Source organism: Scleropages formosus, chromosome 8 (genome assembly GCF_900964775.1).
Source record: "Scleropages formosus chromosome 8, fSclFor1.1, whole genome shotgun sequence".
In the NCBI taxonomy this organism is placed as follows: Eukaryota; Metazoa; Chordata; class Actinopteri; order Osteoglossiformes; family Osteoglossidae; genus Scleropages; species Scleropages formosus.
The window spans coordinates 6,021,292-6,044,029 of NC_041813.1; the positions used below are offsets into that span (position 1 = coordinate 6,021,292).

Sequence of the window (22,738 nt, forward strand, 5' to 3'; positions counted from 1 at the left end):
CAGGAACACCCCCGTACAAATGGAATTCATATATTTCCCCTCCAAAGCTCACTCGAAAAATTTCGGAATAAGCATTTAAGTTCATCTCGACTACTGCAGTAAGTAGAAAATTTGTGATAATGAGTAACTACCATCCCTGTGGCTGCAACCACTTCAGTAATTATAACAAATTAGCTTTTTGGGGTGGCCCTGTGGTTGTGCTGAGCTGGGACTGATGCTGAGATTCTGAAATCAATCCAATCAACTTTGCCCATGTAAATGATCATGAGTTTGGGGCAGCTGCAGATGTAGAGTTCATACCACTTCCTCATCTTGAATCCATCTCTCTGGACAATCCAAGCAGACATGACCACTTATCAGCACAAACCTACATTATTTCTGGTTAGTAGATTATTACTTATTACTTTTTGTTCTGACCACAAGACTGGCAGAGGATGAAAAGCTGAACCCATGTATCAATGAATACCCTGCAGGTAACCATATCCTGATGGCTTCTTTGAAAGAATTAACAGAAACATATCCCCATTTTGCTTGCCTGGCACTCAGTATATGATGCCAGTGGAAATGGTGTTTCATAACTTTAAGCAACCAAGTAACACCAGGAAAAATGCCAGGAGTATCTTTCACTTAGGGCATTTAGGAAAGAACAGTAGAACACTTAACTAAATAAATAAAAACAGAAAATAATCCTTTCGTGCAGCCATGGCTTGAGCAGACAGAAGATTTGTAAGTTTGCAGTGTGCATATCCAGGTGATAGGTGGTTCCTCTCACCAGTGTGATGTCACGCGAAGCAGCAGCTGCGCTCATGTGGAGGCTGGGCTGTCTGACGGAGCTGCTGCAGTCCAGTGCTCGGGCAAATGTCCCCACCGCTCTGCAAGACAAGAAGAGGGTCACCGTCATCCTTATTGTCCATTAACATTAAATTTCACAAAGAGGTCTGTGAATTGGTAGGCTCATGGAGTGGGGAAGCCAAGGTTAAAGAGTGAAAGGCTAGGGAGACTTCATTTTGCCCCAGAAGACTTCAGGATAAAAGGAAAATTGTACAGAATACAGGGAAAGACAGAAAAAAAAAGCTTCCAGGTGTATCGGAAAGTCGCAAACTCTGTTCTGCTGTGGGATTTTTATTTTTATCTTTAGATAAAAAAAAAACACAAATGCATCAAGACATCATTTAACTCAAAATGAGATATAACTGGTTAGTGAGCTTTAGAAAAGCTTTTTTTTTTTTTTTTTTTAATTTTCACACTCACAGTACTAACACAAAACATGTTTCATTAATTTGATGTGGTTAGGCTGACAGCATGGTGCAACCCAATTGCTTGAGCTTCTGCCACACAGATAGCACCTTCACTGCAAGGCTCAACCTTCCTTCTTAGCTGCAAGACAAAGCTGTCCATTCAAAGCGTAGAGCTTGTCAAAGTACTACTTGCAAAGTAGTGGATATGACTAACACCTCTTTAAGAGATTTGCTTTCGCCACACGGCTATTCACCAGGACAGTGACCATTGCACCACCATCTTGATGACATTCAGGCTCTTGTTTAAGTGATGGTCTCCTGAAATGGAGAAGGTAGCTTTTCCTTATTGCTGTATTAATCCCTCCGGCGTGGAAACGCAAAAAGGAATGTGTTGGATTTTCCCCCACTCGGAAAACACTGGAAAAACAACTCTGTGTGGTGGGTGGACAGGGTGGCCGCAGGGAACGCAGGTGTCAAGAGACAGCACAGATTTCACTTTTAGTCTTGACAAAGCTGAGTGAAACTGGGCTACATGCAGTGACCCATATGGCAATAGATGGGTGGATTGCAAAACAGTTCAGAGAGCAAGGCACATGGAGTCCATGATCATTGGAGACAGTAATAAAGGAACACCAGGAGTCCCATTATAAATCACACTCAAACGCAGATAGCTGACGCAGTCAGCTGGGATGGCACAACTTGGCCTCACTGTCCCACTGTGCATGGACCTGCCCTTCGTTACCTTGAAGACAGAAAGTCAGGGGGATCACTGTGACTATGGAGAAGTAGGGGATGCAGTGTCCTTTCATGTCCCCTAAGTATTGTGCATCATTTAAATCTGCTCTTTTATGGTTATGCTCCTCACCGTGCTTGTTCGGGCTATTCTTATGTTCTTCAACCCTTACGTATGGACCACCTTCAAAAAAATTAAAACCAACAATATTTAATGGAATAATGAGCACTCCAGTGTCTGTCTGGATCCATAGCATTATAAGCTTTCACAGTCTAGGTACTTTGAAGAAAGGCCATCAATACTGGAAATAACTTTTGACTGCAAATCCCTCTGATTTCTGATTGAGGTATAACTGATTATTGATCGAGGCTGATGGCTTTAGAAAGTGATTCTCTACATTGAGGTATGTTAGCATCATTGTTTAGTGTGTGTAGTTTGAGTAATTGTGATCACACACCTGCAATTCACAGAATGAATCCATTCTGGACCTAAAACTGCAGCAACCACAGCAAAATAACCTTGATATCAAACAAAATATTAAAAATAATACATCCATTAAAATGTTCTTCCTAAAAGTGATAAAGAAAATTTAACAGCAGATTTTGGATATGAGTTTGAGGTAGGAAAAATAAAAATGTGCTCATGACAATTACAATAAACTCCCATGTTTAACAAAAAAGGCAAGATCATCTTGTGAGTTCAGCCCAGAAACCATCATACAAAAGATTTACATTTACATTTATTCATTTGGCAGACACTTTTCTCCAAAGCGATGTACATCTCATCAAAAATACAATGGGTGTGTTACCTTAGGAGAAAGAGACATAGCTGCAGATGTGTGACTCTTAAGTACAGTTACTTAGTTTCCTTCACCATATACACAGACGTTCATCACACATGTAGCTGCATAAAACTTAACGGGAATATTGCAGATTCCAAATCACCTTCCTAGTAGTTTTTTGAAATAGATATAAACATATGAACATTTATGTTACATTGCAGGAGTGGCACTGTGAAGGTTTAATCCAAGCATGATCGTGAACATTTATACCTTGTATGAACTTAAGAGACCATGGGCGAAGTGAGTCCGGAAGAGATGAGTATTAAGGCCCTTTTTAAATGTGGGCAAAGATCCAGCAGTTCTGAGCGAGAGGGGGAGGTCGTTCCATCACAACGGAGCCAGAACCGAGAACCTCTGAGCTTTACCTTTCGTGTGCAGGATTACCAAGCAGGTAGATGTGGAAGAGGGTAGCAGTCTGGTTGGGGTGTAGCAAACGATCAAGTCTTGTAAACAGCTGGGAGCAGTTCTACTGATGCATTTGTAGGCCACAACCAGGGACTTAGCAGGCTTCTTTATTTTGATGCAAAAATTTAATCTGTCCAATCTGACAGGTCTGCTGTAGCTGTGCAATAACTAACATTGGTACTACTGATCCTGAGTTCCAGGCATACGTTAATCAGTCTCTACAGGTAATTTAATATAATTTTAAGTTTATTAGAGCAGCAACGTAAGTGAAATTAAGGTTACTGCAATAATCAGAATATAAAAAGAGCAAGAGCCATAAGCACATTTTGTTATCAATATAATCAGTGCACAAAGTTAAGCAACAATAAAGTCAAAAAGCATTACTAGCAAGACTCCTTGTCAAATGCATTACCATTATTTATTTTAAAAAAGTTACTGTACCGCACTGACTTTTAATGAAACCTTCCTTCCCACACGGATTATTGCGGGTAACCATAGAGATGTTGAAATATTGGATGAATGCCCTACATTTAAATAACTTGTTATAACCTCCATGTACCCAGTTAAAAGTTAAGGCCATTGCGAATGCACGGGCAAATTTTTTTGTTTAAAAAAAAAAAAAAAAAAAAAAAAAAAAAAAAAAAAAATTCACTCCTACCACTGAAATAGACATGTAAACTCATGATGCAAAATCTTCACACAAAAGGCAGTGCAACATTTAGGCATGATATTTGTTTCCAGATGTACTGTGCTACCAGAAAAGGGTGACAGAGCAGTCAGAAGTAAAGAAAACAGTGTCATAGTGGGGTCAGAAGCTTACCTGGCCACAACAAGGAACTGGTCAATCTGCTTGCTGGTAAGGGGACACTGAGGATCCCACATTTTCTCCTCAAGTTTGGACTGATCCCTTTCATCAGGTTCCCCTAAGGAAGACACCAAGAGGGACATCTACTTATTTGCATCACCGCTATAGTCAGCTTCACTTATATTGGCCTAATTCATTCAGCATTATGTTTTTACCAAGAGGGAAGTAACAAAAATATTTTCACAACATTAACCAGCAAAACAATAATGACAGTTTTCAGATTACAAAATTTAGAACATCACTATCTGATGCCTCTTTATATATTACCTATAGCAAATGACAACGGTCCAATACGGAAGCAACTGCATGACCGAAACACAAAAGTACAAGGAATAGTTTTCTGACACAGCTGGAATTGTTTTCAGTTGATAACTTCAGTTTGTTTACAAACATCTGAAAAAAAGAATAATTTTAATGGATCACTGCAGATAGAAGGAAGAAAATTAAAGGAGGGAGAACAGGATTTATACAGAAGAGAGAAGAATGAGACACAGGTCTGTATGTTTGTACACCAATGTCACCCAGCCAATGACATAAAAGGACCAAATAACACCCCTCCTATCTACACCCCCCACATGCATTTTATAGTTACCAATAAGCACTGCAGCACATTGATTATTTACAGTTTAATTTAACTGCTAATGAGAATTCCTGTCACAGTGGAAGCCTGGCCTGACAGAAGCTAAATAAAACAAATGGTTATAAACAAACAAACATGGAGTATAGCTACAATACAATGGGAGCAGGAATTAGCACATTAATCACAGCAGACATTCAACAGCTAGGGAATGTTAATCAACCCCCAAACCATCATCCATTCTTCCAGCTAAAAGTGAATGAAAAGGAAATCATGATCAGAAACATAAATATATGATCAGTCCTAATGACCCTTGGCCATTGGGAACAACAGCCATGAGATTAAGAGAATTCAAAGAGAACCGTTACAAGTATAACAAAGTATTTTATTCATACCATTCAATTTCAATAACTGGTGATCCTGAGCAGGGTCACGGTCAACCGGAACCTAAGCAGAAACATTGGGCGCAAGGCTGGTTGGGTAACACTGTGGACAGGACACCAGTCCATCTCAGGGAAGGCACACATGCACACACTCACTCACCCATTCAAAGGCTAAGGACAGAACATAGACAATTTAGCACCAAAAGTTTTAAATACAATTGCTCAATATGAAAAACATCAGGCATTTAACCAGGAAGTGTTCTGTCCCACTTGGTTTGGGTAGGAATTAAATCCTACATTAGTACCCTGATGGGGCAGACATGTGACCATTGATCCCTCAGCCCACTCCCTCTCACACTCGCCACTTGAGGGTGCTTTGATGTGCCTGCATCTCCTCTCTTCTTCCACCTGTGTGAAGCGCCCTTCAAAGTCAGGATAGTGGGCCAACTCATTGTAGCTTCTCTCTTCTCTAACTGCGGACACACTTGTCTCCCCGATTTTCGCTTTCAAACACAGTCAATTACCAAAGAAGATGAAAAAACAAAGTTATGATAAACTAGCTCTGGGTCACTTGCAGCCATCCTCTCGCTCTCTTTTGGGAATGAACTTCTGTTCCAGCGACTCGTCTGTTACAATCATCCACTTGTTCTGTAGACCATTAAAATGGACAATCTGTCTGAAATACCACATCTCCAGCTACTTTACCAAACATCCTACAGGTGGTGCATTGAAGCTTAGCTCTGCAAAATCCTTAATTTAAACAAACAAATTGAAACATGCAATGTTAATGTCTATCAATAACATACTCAATATTTTGAAGTATACTACATATGTAGCAGCCAACTTTTTGTATGATGACACATGAAGCTCTTGAAAATGTAACAGCATGTTACATATTTAGAGTACTGCACACGTCTGACTGGTTTGGAGAGAGCTGTCCAGCTCTCTTTAGACAGGGCTTACAGAACTGTCGCAGCTTGCAGTTTTCTGTAAACTACCCCAAGTGAAGACGCCAACCTTTCATCGCTCCATCCATCAACTCTGACTCTTCCCATAGCTCAGTCATCATTTGGCCTGGATCTTGCTGTCAGGATTACAGGTGACAAGCATCCCATTAGCCTTGACTGCTCTTGCCACTATAAGGCACCAGTAGAGGGGGAATGTCCCATAAATGTGCCTGTGAATACCCTTATGACAGCACCACCTCCACTGAACTGAAGTACAATGATGGGCCTTTGCGTCTTATATACCCTGCACTCTCTAAGGTGCATATGTAACTTAACAAGAGAAACAGAACCAGCCTGACTTCTGTTTCCTATTCCCAAGGGGATACACTTTCAGTCACGCAGCTGTCAAATGGAGTCATACAGAGGCTGTCAGGAGATCATCCTGCATGACTGACAAGGTAACCACTATAAGCCTAGAGAAAAGAGGAACACTCATAACATTGACACTAAAATCTGTATACGACAATGAGAAACGTTTTCCATACGCCTTCAACGCTGGCGATCTGTTAAATTATCCAGTGAACATACGAAAAGCAACAAAAGGGGTGAACTAGTATTCTGAAACAGACTACCCTGAGAGCTGGGTCACTCTTTATCTGCACCAGGGATAAGATGCAAAAGCACAATAGCTCCGGTCAACACCACCATTTCTACACTGAAGCAAAACAATTATTGATTTCTCTTTATTTTACCCAACACCTTTGAACAAGAGTTACAAAGCATATTATTGTTCAAGTGGTCTCAAAATGGCTGTGGGGGGGAAACTGTCTACACTTGACAAAAAAAGAGAGGCTAGATGCAGTTAAACATGTAATAAATACAGGCCATAAAACAACATGGTATCAGTGTTTAACTTCAGTAAAAGGCACTGTGTCCTCTGACAACAGCTATGAGTCAACACTAGACATATACTGTACTTCATGTGTACTATTTGATGAAACATAAAAAGTTAATTACAACTCATCCTCATTTGCTTAAAATTACATATGTTTTCTAACTGTCCAGCTCTAACAGTACAGTGCTTCCTGTAGTTTGATGGAAAAGCATGAGAAGCAACTTTACTTAGAACCTCTCTTAACAATGCTGATTTTCACTTTTATTTAGAGAAAACTCCAAAAAAAATGTTTTACTTATGGCTAACTTCAGGAGATTCTGAAATCAAATACATCTGAAGTCATTTTTCAACATTTCAGCCATAGAATTATTTCAACCAGTAAATTAGCCCCCCCCTTGAGCCTCTAGTAAAGTCTTTGCTTGAAGTGAACTGGAGGACTACACATCAATCCGGTCTGCAGAGAAGAGTGGACAGCAAGTGATATAATGCTATGCTTTAATGAAAATAAATCATGCAAGCATGAGGAACAAAAAAAACCCTAAATGTTTTATCCATAGCAGGTGTCAGCACGTCTTCAACTGAAGGCAAATTCCTATCACGTGAGACCGGCAGTTATCCATGCAAGAGAAGCAATCGCCTTACGGGAAGAATGCTTCATTATGGGCCCCCATTTCAAGCATATTACTGCAAGAGTACAGTGAGAACAGAAGACAATCATAGTCCATTGCACCCCGCATTACACATCTGAAAATAATCTTTGCACTAAGCATCATCACAGCAGACCGAGGTCCCTCGCTACTGATGAAACCCTCTCAAGGTGGAAAATCACTGTGGTCTCTGTGCTCTGAATTATTCAGTGACAAAGAAAGGGAGAGAAAGACATGAAAGGAGGGTAAAATAAGAAATTTATTCCTGAGTACTTAAAGAAAGGCCGTGTTTATCAGGGTCTCCAATTATATTCTACAGAGGTCATGAGAGGAAGGAGTCTGCAGAGACACTGCAGTCACAGCATGACTGTACAAAGGAATGGTAAAAAAAGAGCTGGACATACTGGATCAAACAGTGATTGTTTGTTGACCTTGAAGCCATGTGGCAGAACTATGGAGGACAAAAAAAGGTTTTGATTGAGAAACTACCAATGGTACTCAAGGAGCTATAGACTGACTAACACAAGCATCCTCTTACCAAGCTCACAGTGGAGAAGATAAATTTCCAACTGTCTCAAATCACTGCTGGAATTCTTGAGGATGGACAAAAAAGAGTTACTGCACAAGTCCATTGCTGCACCACATTCTAACAGCCTCTTCTTTGGCAGATGAGAGCAGGATGCCTTTATTTGATAGAGATGAGATGAAAGATGCAATTATTGGCGAGTGAACAGCCCAGTTGCCAAACTTTGAGAGTACTTTAACTCCTCAATGTCTGGCGTGCATTTTCTGAGAAGCCACAAAAAAAGTTTACTGCATATGAAGAGGCCATTAGAATTCAAAAACAGGATAAACAATAAGCAACCCTGGGGGCTGTGATAAAACTATGAAAGGGTGCCACTGTTCATCAAGGACGTAGGGTTTTCTGCTGTCCTTGTGTGTGCCTTGAATTATTTTCATCTTTTCATCCAATTGCCTTTCAAATTTTGAATCTTGCTCATAGGAAACCTTTACCGTTGTATGGATGAAAAGTGAAAATGACCATAATGCCAGAGAGGGCACCAAATCAGGGTAACAGTGCTGAAAAGTGGTCAGGATTTGGCAGAGCAGGTGAACCTTACACAGACCAGTTCAGTAGAACCAGCTGCGGTTTCCCATAGTTCACAAATTACCCAAAGTTAATGTAATTAAGGCTCCTGATAATCAATCTCACTCACCTAAATGGTGAAGAAGAGTTGTTGAATTTCATAACACTGGAAAGTGTTACAAAGGATTTCTAAAGACCTGGGCCTCCACCAGTCCACAGTCAGGCAGTTTACAAACGTAATTTTAAATGGAAGCAATTGTAGAAATTCAGCACTGTTGTTACTCTTCCTAGGTGTGGGTATCCTACAAAAGAAGTGCAAGGGCACAGTGTACAATCCTGAAAAAAGTTCAATGCAATTCAATTTATTTCATAGAGTGCCCTTCTCACACAATGACAAGTGACAAAGACCTCTAAGGTTACAGATAAGGATCTGTAGGCATCACTTACACTTGATTATACCTGTGTTCATGAAACTACCAGAAGTAAAACACTGAACAAGAATGGTGTTCTTGGGAGGCTACCACAACTTTCTCCAAAACAACTTTCTCCAAAAACATCACTACTCATCTCAAGTTTGCTAAAGACCACCTGGATGTTCCACAGCACTAGTGGAACAATGCTTAGTGAGGGGATGAGACAAAAGTTGGTGAACAACAAAACTACATTCACATACATATCAGCTCAAAGGGATGTACTGCAAGGAACTTGTATACATTTACATTTATTTATTTAGCAGACCCTTTTCTCCAAAGCAACTTCCAATGAACTCTATGTAGTGTTATCAGCCCACACACCCTATTCACTGTGGTGACTTACACTGCTAGAGACACTACTTACACTGGGTCACTCATCCATACATCAGGGGAACACAGTCTCTCTGGCACTCACACACTATGGGGGAACCTGAACAGCATGTCTTTGGACTGTGGGAGGTAACCCGTGCAGACACAGGGAGAACATGCAAACTTGACGCAGACTGAGCAGGGATCGAACCCATGTCCTCTCGCACCATCCAGGGGCTGTGAGACAGCAGTGCTACTCGCTGTGCCGCCCATGTAAATGTATAATATTCAGTCCCTGGGAAGGCATAGAACCTATGAAGAAAACCCATGAAGACACAAAAATTAATTCCTGACACAGGAACTGTGTAAAAACTATTCAAGGAACTTTTGTCTGTTGATATACAACTGGGGGGTGCGATGGTGCAGTGGGTTGGACCACAGTCCTGCTTTCCGGTGGGTCTGGGGTTCGAGTCCCGCTTGGGGTGCCTTGCAACGCAATGGCGTCCCGTCCTGGGTGTGTCCCCTCCCCTTCCGGCCTTACACCCTGCGTTGCCGGGTAGGCTCCGGTTCCTCGCGACTCCGTATGAGACAAGCGGTTCTGAAAATGTGTGTGTGTGTGTGTGTGTGTGTGTGTGTGTGTGTGTGTGTGTGTGTGTGAGAGATATACAACTGGGTTCATGGAATGTAGCCCTACAGAGTTGCCACTCAGGACCATGTTTTATGAGAAGGGCAATTTCACTCGGAAAAAGTCGTAGCTTTATTGACATTTGATGTGGGAAGCACCGGGAGTATTAACAGCTGAATACTAAAATGGTAAAATGGGACAGGAGCAATCCTGGAGGGTTGAATGAGGAAATTGGTTTTGCCCTACTCCAGAAATCAGGCACACAATTTCACAGCTGGTTGCGCATCCCCCTTGGATACTCAATGGATCCTAATGTATTTAACTATTTGAGTATTTAACTGGATGCTTCAATGTCCACCAATCGAAACCATCATTAAACTTCAGGGAAAAATCAGCAACACGTCACTAACTCTGTACGTTAAGGCAACAAGTCAAAATATCCTCAAGGCAAGACATAACCATCCACAGGATTGCCCAGTACAAAATGTAAATTACACTGAAGAACACCACCACCAAAATACAAACATTTTAACTCCATAGCTTAATTTTTTAAACACAAAAAAGCATTCCCAAACATACTTCAAAATTAAAAGAAATTCTACAAAAGAAAATTGCATCAACTCATTAGAGTTCATTATTAACAAATAGATTTTATGGGAACAGAAAAGGTATTGCAAATTGCATAAACAAACAAAAAAAATTATCATGTACTGTTACTCGCCAGTTCTGTCATACTTACTAATCGTCTGGTGATGTCAAACTACACAAAAAGAACTTGGCTTGGGACAGGCTCAGAGTGAAAATAAGATCCACTGAGATGGTGCCTCATGGTAATCTACACTGAGGAGGCAATGTGGCCATAGGGAGGCCAGAACTGATGGGACTGAGATGGTCCGGCCTGTGTTTGCAGAACAGTTGGCAGAGCCTGCTTTCGCCCAAAAGGATGCCAGGCAAAACAGAACATGATTCTCACCAACAGTGCTGCACAGATGAATAACTGGGCAAAACCAGACTTTGAAACAGTGCTGCCAGGACTGTGGGTGGATAGTGAAGTGCAGTATGATTTTGTATACATGTGCGTATGAGTACTGTAACATTAGCCGTTTTTATTTTAGCTGACACTTTTCTCCTTAATGTGAAGCTGCTTACAATTATTTACCCACTACAAATGGAATAAAGAATTTGCAGGATACCTCTTAGAGTTGTTGCCATATTTATTACAGTATAGAATTTAAACATGAACATCATAATGCTTTTTGTTACATGAAATAGCGAGTAACATAACACATATATTCTCTATGTACTTACGCATTCCATTTATACATGCCGAAGAAGGCGTGAGGCCGAAACACATTTGTGCTTAAATTCAGCAGCAGGTAGCATAGTGGCTACAGCGAATGCCTCTGAACTCAGATGTTGCACGTTCACATCCCACTTCCTGCTGCAATTCCCTTGAACCGAGCACAACTGTACCTTGTGTTATGAACACCTGAGTTTTCAAATACATGAACATTTCCAATTTTATTTAATTTTAACAGTATTTTCTTTAACGTTCGATTTTCCGAAATGTCCCTGTTGCAAGTGAAAATGGACTACATTTCCGCTTTCTGTGGACAGCTTCACCTACCAGTTGTCAGTGAATTTTTTTAATTTCATTATTGCTACAGCCTAAACTTCTACAGAAATTACCCAGCAAATAAACAGAGGTACGTTTAGATCACGACGGTTTTTTTGACCGAAAACTTAAATTAACCAGATGCTGACAAGCATGCTGTGTTGGAATGAGGTGCAAAGGCAGACTCACCTTCCTGCAGCATGTCTGGGACGTCGGCCTGGAAGCGTGGGCCCACCCGGATCTCTCCTTTGTCTGCCAGCAGGGTCTTCTGTGTGGGATCGTACACTAGCGAGTAGAAGAAGGTGTCCTGGCAAAGAGTGAGATTCGCATGTCAACAGAGAAGATCCAAAACAGCAACTTTCAAACAAAGATAATGCAGGAACCTCATATTCAACCAGAATACTTACTCTCCTTGGTTTAATGTTATTATATCCTATAAGCCCATACACACCTCTTTTTCCAGGTAAGAGAGAACAGCCTCTGTTTCGTTCAGGAGAGCGACACTGCATTTTCCCCTGCAACAAAACAGAAGGTGCGGTTTAGAGAAAAGCATGCGTGGCATGAACAGAACCACATTCCATTCCCAGAAGTCTCCATCCACATGTACCCAAAAAACCTAAGAGGGGAAGCTTAGTGGAGAGAATACTCAGGAACAGGGTAATGTGCTGCTCCTTTGTCTACATTTACAGCTGAGTAAAGCTGCATCCATGTATAGAGCCAGTGGTGCAACACAGACATGTGCTATCAACAAGCAAAATCTCAATGCTGGATCTAATGATAAGTGCACAGCGTCAAATGAGAGCCCTCCAGGAGAAGGCAGTAGAGCAGCAAAACCCATCAGTCGCAATTTACGAATTTGGCAAAGTGGCCAAGGATAAAATCTTGTAGCCTGACTGCTGCAGGTCCAAGTCCTAGGACACACAAAGCAAAGTAGTTAAAACACCCCAGAAAAATAACCCACTGCATAAACATGAAATTGTGAAACACTAAATAAAATAATTGACTAAGCAACATAAGAAGATGGTGGAAGCCACTAAAAAAACAATTCAGAACATCTCCAGGCCAGGAGAGGTTGGTAAACACCAAGACTTGTAGAGAAGCACCCCATACAGAACATGGGAACAGCAGTAAACCAGGAGCCATTGTGAAGCCAGGGGTGATGCAAGTTCATGCACACATATTCCAGGAGGAACTTGTCCTTGTCTGCTGACCTTAAAATGACACCTTTCAAAAGATAGCTTTAAATTCAAACCCTATATAGAAATGAGTGACCAGGGATTCTCACTGTTATTCACTTTCTCTCTCTCTCTCTCTCACACACACACACACACACACACACACACACACACACACACACACACACACACACACACACACACACACACACACACTCTCTCTCAAACTCGAAAATCTAACTCATACCCCATGACTGGAAAAGCAAAAGCAGAACAAAACTCCAGAGACAAACTAACACACCAGAATTTTGTGTCACTTAATTTGTATATTTAGCAGACACCATTATATTGGGCACCTCGACTGACTCAAAACCTGGACGTTATATCCATTTTATACAGCAGGATATTGACTGAGGCAATTTGGGTTAAGTACTTTGCTCAAGGGCACAAATGCAATGGCACTCAGTTTGCAAAACCTAAGGGCATTTCGCTGCATTTTCCATGTCTGTTAAAGGTAAGAGAAACAGCAAAATGATAACCAGGGGCAGGAATTACAAACCACATTTCACACAAATAAGATGCATGTAAGGCAAATATGGATTAAGCAGGTGTTTTATGGAGATACAGGTCTTACTCCTAGCTAGACCTAAAACACATCATCTGTTCAAGCTACAGGAAAGGAACAAAGCCCATTTCTGCTGCAGCATGTCAGCTGGGAACTAGAGGTGGGTGGGTGTCAGAGGCTGTAGAAGTGTACCAGGAAAACAGGAACAAGACAGTAAAAGGAAGCTGCAGAAACACATCCAGCTCAGCCTTCATTCCTGTAACCCCCAACTCCTACCTGTCCCTTTTCTCTCCTCTAATGGCACACTTTGTAGGTAGGGCACTGCAGACAGTCCCCATTCCATACTGGCTGCTGCTCTCTCAATCTGCCTGGCCTTCAACATTCCCATGCAGTTTATTTTCTGCCTCAACAACCCCTTCACAGTCTGTTCAGGGGGGATGGATTTGGAAAAGCCCCCCGCCCCCAAGAAAAATGCAAGGCCCAACACATCCAAAGGTGTGATTCTGAAGCCTAAAAACCACAGACCACAGAGAATGCAGGCAGGCATGATACTTACCGGATATGTGTTGCGGGGAGCGACTCGTACTGCCGTGACAGGAAGAGCTCTCGGTGGCGCAGCTGGTGTTTCTGTTTTTCAGTGAGCTCTGGCTCCCGGGGCCCTTCCTTCTCCTCCTCCAGATCCTCTGTGCAACAGAGAGGAGGCACACTTGTGGTGTGGCTGTGTACCCATAATCAGTGGACCCCAACAGCAGGCCCCGCCAAAAGCCTCAAGTCATCGCCCAAGTCTTATAAAGGGTGCAGGCAGCCAACATAGAGACATGAAGACAACCCTCATTACTGCCACTGCACTCCTCACCAAGTGTGGCACTTAATTAAGATGTTTCTCATTAACATATGACAGCACCAAAACGGAAACCCAGTCACCAGCTGCACAATTTTCAGATGATTAGCGTTGTAGGAATCGTTCTTGGATTTCTGTCACATAACTAATTAGTGTCCAGGGCCAGTGTAGCTGACCACCTCCAGTGACACCGGTTCCAGATAATTCAGGGAGGAAAGAGTATCTTGCACGCTGCCACAACCTATACCCTACAGCTATTTTAAATGCAAATGAAAAATAATCAAAAATAATACTGATATTAACTCATTGTCATGTATTCATTGTGACAAAACATATGAATCAGTTAAGAACCAGGTTCACAGAGACTCTGGGTGACACACACAACTTCACACCTAAACACATTTTCTCACTCACTGGCATGCTTGTCTGCCAGCTGTATTAGACTGTGTGAGATATCCCTCCTTCTGTAAAAGCAAACCACCTTGGCCTCCACATTCCCGCTCGCCGTCTGCAACACAAAAACAGAGGTCTGGCATCAGTGCAAAGTGAAAGAAAGCTGTGCTGGGAACATCTTGGTGTGAAGCGATACTAGTGTTTAAAACCAAGCATTTGAACTGAAATTGAAGCCTTGAGTTCCAGAATATATTAAAACACAAAAGCACATTACAGCTGAAAGTGCATCACAGATAATGTGTTAAAACAAGAGAAATTAGAAGAGTTCACAGTTGATCCTGTCTTACAACACCTGCTCACTTAACACATAGACGCATTAATCCAAAAGTGGTTCATGTAACAAACTAGTACGGATTTTGGGCACCGACGTGCATTCATAGGTCGACCCATACATAAGTCATACTCACAAAAACAAAATGGTTTTTTTTTCCATCCAAAAAAATCTCCATTTGTGTAAATTGAGCAGAGAGCTCTTGTCTTCTTAACCCGCAAACTAAGCACACTTCGGGAAATGAAACGAGTTGCACACCAACGGACACCCACAGCATATAAACATAAAGTGAGATGCCATGTGAGCCTTATAACTGTACAACCGCACTCCTGATTAGAGAATGAGGGCCAACAACAACAACCCAGATGCCAGCCTTAAATTTTTAAACTTACGTAGGCTTTTTGAAAAGGACTTACTTCAGCCCCCTGTGTCCTCTGTCTCTCCATCACCAATTCCCCCCCCCCCCATCTCACTCACTCTATCATTCAGCTGCACTGGCCAAAACAGAGGGAGGCAATAAATTCATAACTGCCCCTTCTGCCCTTTTAATTTCCCATAAATTAGATTCCATTTTCCAGAGTTTAAGGCTGATAAAGTCTAATTGCCTCAAAGCCTTTGGTAGAAAAAGCAAGAAAGAAAAAGGGAAAAAAATGTACGGGGAGACATCAAGAAAGACCCAGGCTCCCCCTGTACCTCTCAAACACTAAATTAGCTGCTCAGTAATGAATGAGTGACAAAAGGTGGTCCTACTTTGTTGCTGTTAGGGTCAAAGTCATCTGTCACGCAAAACAGGACTTTTAACCGCTGCATGTCATTGGATGTGCCACAATATTTGAAGACAGACCAAAAAACAGTATTGAGACTGATGAACTGGCTTAGATGAACAGGTGACCAAAACGCTCTCTTTCTCTGCATTCTGCAATGAGACTTCAATCAAGAGAAAAGAATTAATCAGTGGACAAAACGGAGCGAAGAATTAGCAAAAAGCCAATTCAGTCCACTTCAAATATGCAGATTACTAATAAATTAAAAGTGAAGTGGGGCACCACACAAGAACATCTCTACTAAAAATTAGAAGAAAACTTGCCATAAAACATTAAAGTAGTCAGTAAGGACAGTGGCAGGCTTAAGTACTATTAACATCTTGAAATAAAAGAATGTTTTATTCATCACCACATGTGTCAATGTCCATGAAACTGGGTTATTCATGTCAAATCAAACACAATATAAAATACATACATATTTTTTCAAACATATTAATTGCGAATTCAAATGCTTTATTTATTCTAATAAGTCTGAAAAAATACTAGGAAAATTTGAATTACACCTTGCTAGGACAATCATTTCAGGCTTCCATTAGTTGAGAACATATGGGATACCTCACATATTCCTAAATCTTAACAGCACTTAAAAGGTCAACCTAAAGAGTGCTCACATGTTTATGGTTGTACCTTAAAGTAAGTATATCATGAAAAGCTCAACAAAAGAACATCTTGATCATGTGTATAGAATTAAAATCCAGTTTCCAACTAAAATATGAACAGGGTGGTTACCAGAACCTGTTTTAGGAACCACTGCACAAAAAGTTGACAACATGCCAAAACACTGAGCAACTAGAAGGCTGTACCTAAATAATAATATGAACAGGTGATTCTATGCAGTAAACAACAAAAGCAACCACTGTGGCAGGGTGTTCCAAGCATACACTCATACATACAGTTAGCACAGCACTGTTACATCTCAATTCCATCATGACAAGAATAATATTGTTCTACTTATTTAATGCATGTGTTTTGAAATGTTTTGTCCATTTTCGTACAACACTGTTTTCCAATTCCAACATGGAAGAACTCACGTAAGATGTTTACTGAAGCTTGCTACCCTTGGCCTTTAGTATAAATGGATCACATGTCAGTTGAGAGCATTCCAGACTTTTATAAACCTCTGTGTTCTGGAGACTGGAGGTGTCTCAGGTACATTCTGCTTTTAGTCCGCACCACTACCTCCTCACATTAGCAGGTAGCATATTTATAGACGTAAGAGAGGCTCGTCTAGCACCTAGGATGCACCCACCAGAAATATTCCCAAGCAAAATAACATGTCACTGTCAAGCCTCCTGAATTCTACGCTCACTTACTGTAGACACTTCCAGCTCACTGAGCTTACATAAACAACTGAGAATCAAGACTGATACTTTTGAAGATCACATCTTGTTGTGTATCTGGCTTTGTCAGCACTCATACAGGACACCACATTTTATTCTTTAGAGCATCTCATTGATGGTGGGTTTGCTGAGTTTATTAGTATTCACAAACCCGGCTAAGTATTGTATCCTTCTGCTGTATTTGCATTTACCTGCATTTCCATTTTATCAGTATGCTGATTGTCTTTATGTTGTTGTGACCAAGTTCATGTTTCTTCTGTTAATTAAAAAAATATTTTTACTGTTTTATGTCCAGAGGGGTGTGGTGGTGCAGCGGGTTTGGCTGGTGCCCGCTGTGTGGCAGGTCAAAAAAAAAAAAATTTATAAATGAATCTTAATTAATTTCATTGACAGTTCTGACATCTTAAATGGTTACAGAATAAGTTGAGCCACTAGACAGGTGATGTGAAAGGGCTGGTCCTAGTGGCTCAATGACCACCAACCCACACCTTAGTTTGTGTGTATATTAAGAGGTTTTTTTTTTTTAAACTGTAAGTAAATACATACATACATACATACATACTGTTCGTTCTATATTTTTAAACATACAGCTAAACCATCACTCTTGCAGGTGAGTATAACAGCAGACTTCATAAAACCAGCATAATTACAGTGCACTGACTACTGGCATCCTCAGGACATGGAGGGTGTGTCCTGAATGTAAAAGACCCCTAGACTAATGGAAAGGAGGGACTAGGAATGATCCCCCAGACTCCCAAGCACACAGATGGCACTGCTGCTGGCTCTCATTCACTTTCCATATACACTAGGATGTGCAGTAGGGCACAGGGGCCCAGAACGTCTGGGTAGAAGAACATGTCTTCCTGTCTAAAAACTGTTAGTTACAGCTACATATATTTAATCTCGGAGCCATCTTATGCACAGTAAACATACTACGAATTATATTTTGTTCCATAATCCTTGTCCTCAAATCTTAACTACAGAGAATCTTGACACAATGTAAATACTTAACTACAAAACCTGTTACTCTTTATTCACCGCAGCATTTTAAACCCATTAATACATAATTCCAGCAAGGTACTAATTGATATCTTCACCCTTTCAGACAAGGCAGAGCCAAAAAAACCTGAACATTTCCATAAAATTCAGATCATAACGTTGAAAAGGGTACTCTCCGCTTTTTAAGAAAAGCATGAGTATACAAAGGATACAAAATGTTATAAGCATTCAGTTAAATTAATAAATCAGTGCAAAAACTTAATAATTCACCAGTTAAAATACTTTTTTCTCCTGGGACGAAGTTATTCCTTATATAATTGTCATTCAAGATACACCTTAATCTCTGCTTCCTCCTGGGTGCCATACCTTATTCAGTTCCTCAATTCGTCTGATCAGATAAGGATTGCTGGAGGAGTTCTCGAAGAAGACATAATCTGTGCCAAAATAAACAAATGCATTCGTATTAATTGGATTCGCTATTTTATTTGCATTTCTTATTCACAAGGAAAGATGAAGTGCTCTCTAAAATAACATTTAAAAGAGAAATGAAAATTAAACACTCACTGACATATGGAAAAAAATCCTATAATAGCTTTACTGGTTATGCAAAAGAAGTATCATTTTTAAAAACTACTCTACAGAAGCAGCAGCATATGGCAGTGGGCTGTGCTGAGGTATGAGGAATTGTAACAGTTATGTTATTCAAAAACATCACTGTCATCTACAACAGCATCTGCAAGAATTCCCTAACGCATATGAAGAATTTTAGGTATAACTGTGTAAAATATGAAGGCAATACAAAGCTCAAATTTCTGCATGGGAAAAGCATATAACCATTACATTTGCATTTATTTATTTAACTGATGCTTTTCTAAAAAGTGACTTACAACACTAAGCTTCTAACAACTATTTCCTCATTTATACAGCTTAACCTTTTTTTAATTGGAGCAATTTAGGGTAAGTAGCTTGCTCATGGTGTACTACAACTGGAGGTGAAACTCATACCTGCAACCTTTGGGTTCAAAGGCAGCAGGTATATTTACCACCTGCCCCATTTGCCCAATAATTAAACATGTGTACTAATAAGAAAACTTACGTTCCTTTGGTCAGTAAAAGCACTGTATGCATAAAAGACAGACAGCCTCTCCCCTACTTATGACCTATACGACTTGCGACCATCTGTACATACAACCAAAAAAAAAAAAAAACCTGTAAAAATTCTTTTTTTAAACATAAAATAAAAATATCTTCTCCTATGCCTTCAACACCTCCTGGGGCATAGGCCACCAACAAGGACAAAGAAAAAATATATGCAAATACATCCACTAGTGCTAATGGCTGCGTGCGTACTATAGTGACCGTCAGACAAGATTCCGGCATTGTGTACATCACCGCATCTCTTTCAAGCTGCCATTCGGTTCGTAAAAATGATAAAATAGAAACTAAAGAATGATAAATATACGACTGTAATGTGTTTGATGAAATCATAAAAAGATTAAGAAGGTAAAAAAATAAACAAAATCTTTTTTTTAAATAAACCATAAAGTGATTTAAAAAAAATGTCAATTGATAAAACTGGTTGAACAGAAATGAGATAATTACAATAGAACGTGCATAATGTAAAAATAGAAATGAAATATGAACTTAAGAATCATAAATAATAGGTTAAAAACTACAGAATCATAAAATGCCGATTAATAAAACTGGTTACTTAAAAAAAAGACAATCATGATAGAAATTCAGAAAGAAAAGAATTTTGTACAGGTATACGACTTCTACGCGTTATGCTAACATACGTCCAACTTACGTCCATTTCGAGATCCGACCAATCGGTCAGAACAGAACTGGACGTATGTCGGAGAATGGCTGTACCTAGTACTAAAGCACTACATACAATAGTTTCGTTCCTACAGTAAGTTATAGTGTAACAGAACATGGAATCAAAACTTTCATAAGCAATTAGACATCTAAATGCTTTGGTACTTAAGAAAGTTATGACCCACGAAAATTTCCTCTGAAGAGCTGTCCGGGGGTGAGTATCACTGACACACACAAAAACACTTTGCCTGAGACACGCGAAGGGTCCCGGCTGACCCACCCACACACACACACACACACACACACACACACACACACACACCAGGACAGTATATGTCTCGTGAGATAGAGGCAGGCAGGGCATCAGTTCTCAGGTAAAGTGGAAGCGCTGAGGCTAAATTGGCGCGAAACCCACAGCAGCACCTGGCCTCGCGCTCCTCCTTTTAACACACGGCTACTACTGAGGCATTTCTCACTGAGTATGTTTTGAGGATGCTCAGTTTTTGTTTTTTTTTTTTTTTTTTCCCCCTTCTCCCCGCGTGAGACCGGAGGTGTCGCCTCGTTCCAATGCGTTTAAACGTGTTTTGACGTGTGTGGAAAGTTTGAGGACGCGAGCCGCCGCTCCCGCCGGCGCTCTCTTCTTCAGCGTCGCAGCGTTTGTCACCCAAAATAACGGCCTCGAGTCGTGGCAGTCACACACGTCAAAACGGATTCCTTTTTGGGTCGTCACGAAATACACAAACAGGTCAGCTTTAGAGTTCGTTCCGCGATAAAATGGGCGACGGAACGGAAACCTTAGAGGGAAAATAAACGTACCAAAAAAAAAAAAAAAAAAAAATCAGTGACACGCAGACGGACGGTGGCGGTCACGACGTGACTCACGTGACCACATTCCAGTACTCCGCACTTTCGGCCGCTCAATAAATGTGTAAAATTAAACAAATAAAAATATTCGCTCACAAAAAAATAAGCAATTAACCACTGTTTAATAACACGTTATGTTCTCCACTTATTTCAATACTTATAGCGCACTGAACACGGCGTTTTTGCGACAGTTAATACGACATTTCTACCACTGTCGTACCACCGTCGCTGGTCGTTTTGTGGTAATTTAATAAGTAACTGGTCCTGTAAGTAAGGTCGTTATTGTGGTCGGTCTCAAAAGGGGTGCTGGGGTTAGAGCAGCGATTGTGGACTGTAGCCGAACGCTCCTCCACCACCACGAACAAAAGCACGGTGACGGAGCGCTCCGGTCCGGGCAACCACAACCAGCCCAAATCCATCGAAGGACTGACAAACCAAAACGGGGGAGCGTAGCGGTGTGGAGGATGGAAACGGATTCAAAACGTTTTAAATGACAAATAAAAGCAGTGCTTCAAGAATCTGCGTGACGGATGATGTTGTTTTGGGTGCAGAGAGTCTACGTTAGCCTGTTAGCTAATTAGCTCATTCTGGTGTATCTGAAGGCCCGAAGTCTAATTCAACAATAAACCCGTGAAAACACAACGACGAAAACTCACAGGATCGTCGACGAGGTTTAATTTTACGCAAACAAACAATAAGGAAAACATGGTTCACATCTTTGTTGTATCGCCGGCACTTTTCGTGCTGAGAAACCTGGACTGACATACCTCCGACCCGGTACATGTTGGCCGCCATTTCTGCCCTCCTCCTGGGTGTAAAAAAAATAGACAAAGCATAAACTGCGAAATGTGCAAATAAATATATAGATGTGCTTGTATGATGGTGCCCGGTACTTTCAAAAACCAAAATAACATAAAATATCGCTTTGAGGGGGATGAATCGGGAGTAAAAAGGGAAAGATTTAAAGAACCCCCCTCCCAGAATTCATAGTACAATACGCAAAAGGATTCAAATCAGATAGTAGCGTGTTTCCTGGTGGGGGTGGAGGGATCGACAGCGAGAAGGGAGGGGGGCGGGTGGTGGAGAAGAGGAGGAGGGAGGAGGGATGCTGGTGCGGGTAAGCGCGCGCGCGCACGCACGCGCGTTCGAAGTCACGCCGGGAAACGGCCCCTCGTGCCGTGCGCTCTGAACAGCAGAATTGCCGCTTTTCCCCATCGTTGTCCGCGATCCGTATGGTGGACACCGCACACAAAAACAATTATTACCTCCGTTTCCCCGAAATGCCGCATAGTACTACCTTCACTTAGCCTAAACCTGCTGCGGTTTTTTTCTTGTTATTTACATTTATTCATTTTGCAGACGCTTAAGCGACGTGCGTCTCATAGAAAATACAATTGTGTACATTACATTAGGAGAAAGAGACATAGTTGCAGAGGTGTGATTCTTAAGTATAGTTAGTTTGTTCCTTTCCACCATGCACCAATGTTCGGTCATTTTTCTTACATTATTGTGGCCTGTCCAGGCCTAGGTTGATGCTGTTTGATGCAGTAAAATATTTTGCTCTGAATCGTCATCATCCGATCGTTTTCCGCTTAGTGTCATTTTTGTACCACTATAATCGTCTTAGACAAATGTGTCAGAGCAGTAGAAGTAGAAGCAGAGGAGCAGCTGCCTTTGGGGGATTAGATAGATAAATAGTTCGCAAAGGTTCAGTTTCCATCTCCTGTTGTAGTAAACTTGAGGAAGTTTGTAAGTGCCTTTGGAGAAAAGTCTTCTGAATGAATACATGTTAACCTTTTCACTGCTGTGCGTCCACTTAAATTCATGGCTTTGACAAAGTGGCATCCTGTCCACGTGTATAGTTTTGCAATCTCAACTCGGCTCATAGGGTGATTCTGCTTTCATACCCATTTCTAAAAGCATATAAGTACACCACTGAAGAATTAAA

General features: G+C 41.0%; 1 protein-coding gene across 3 annotated transcripts in view; it reads right to left on the reverse strand.

The window, feature by feature from the left end:
• The window catches only part of LOC108918045 (metastasis-associated protein MTA3-like), a 44,721-nt gene extending 22,884 nt beyond the window's left edge, over positions 1-21,837 (reverse strand). For 2 of the 3 annotated variants that reach the window (XM_018724932.2, XM_018724933.2), the window contains exons 1-8: positions 21,558-21,836; positions 18,475-18,542; positions 14,636-14,729; positions 13,937-14,063; positions 12,092-12,155; positions 11,830-11,947; positions 4,038-4,140; positions 773-872 (exon numbers count right to left, since the gene is read on the reverse strand). In XM_018724932.2, the coding sequence (XP_018580448.1) occupies positions 773-872; positions 4,038-4,140; positions 11,830-11,947; positions 12,092-12,155; positions 13,937-14,063; positions 14,636-14,729; positions 18,475-18,542; positions 21,558-21,585 (702 nt within the window). In that variant the 5' untranslated portion in view covers positions 21,586-21,836. Of the gene's footprint in view, positions 1-772; positions 873-4,037; positions 4,141-11,829; positions 11,948-12,091; positions 12,156-13,936; positions 14,064-14,635; positions 14,730-18,474; positions 18,543-21,557 lie in introns of all 3 variants that reach the window. The other variant, XM_018724931.2, reaches the window with a different exon arrangement.
• Positions 21,838-22,738: the final 901 nt, after the last annotated feature.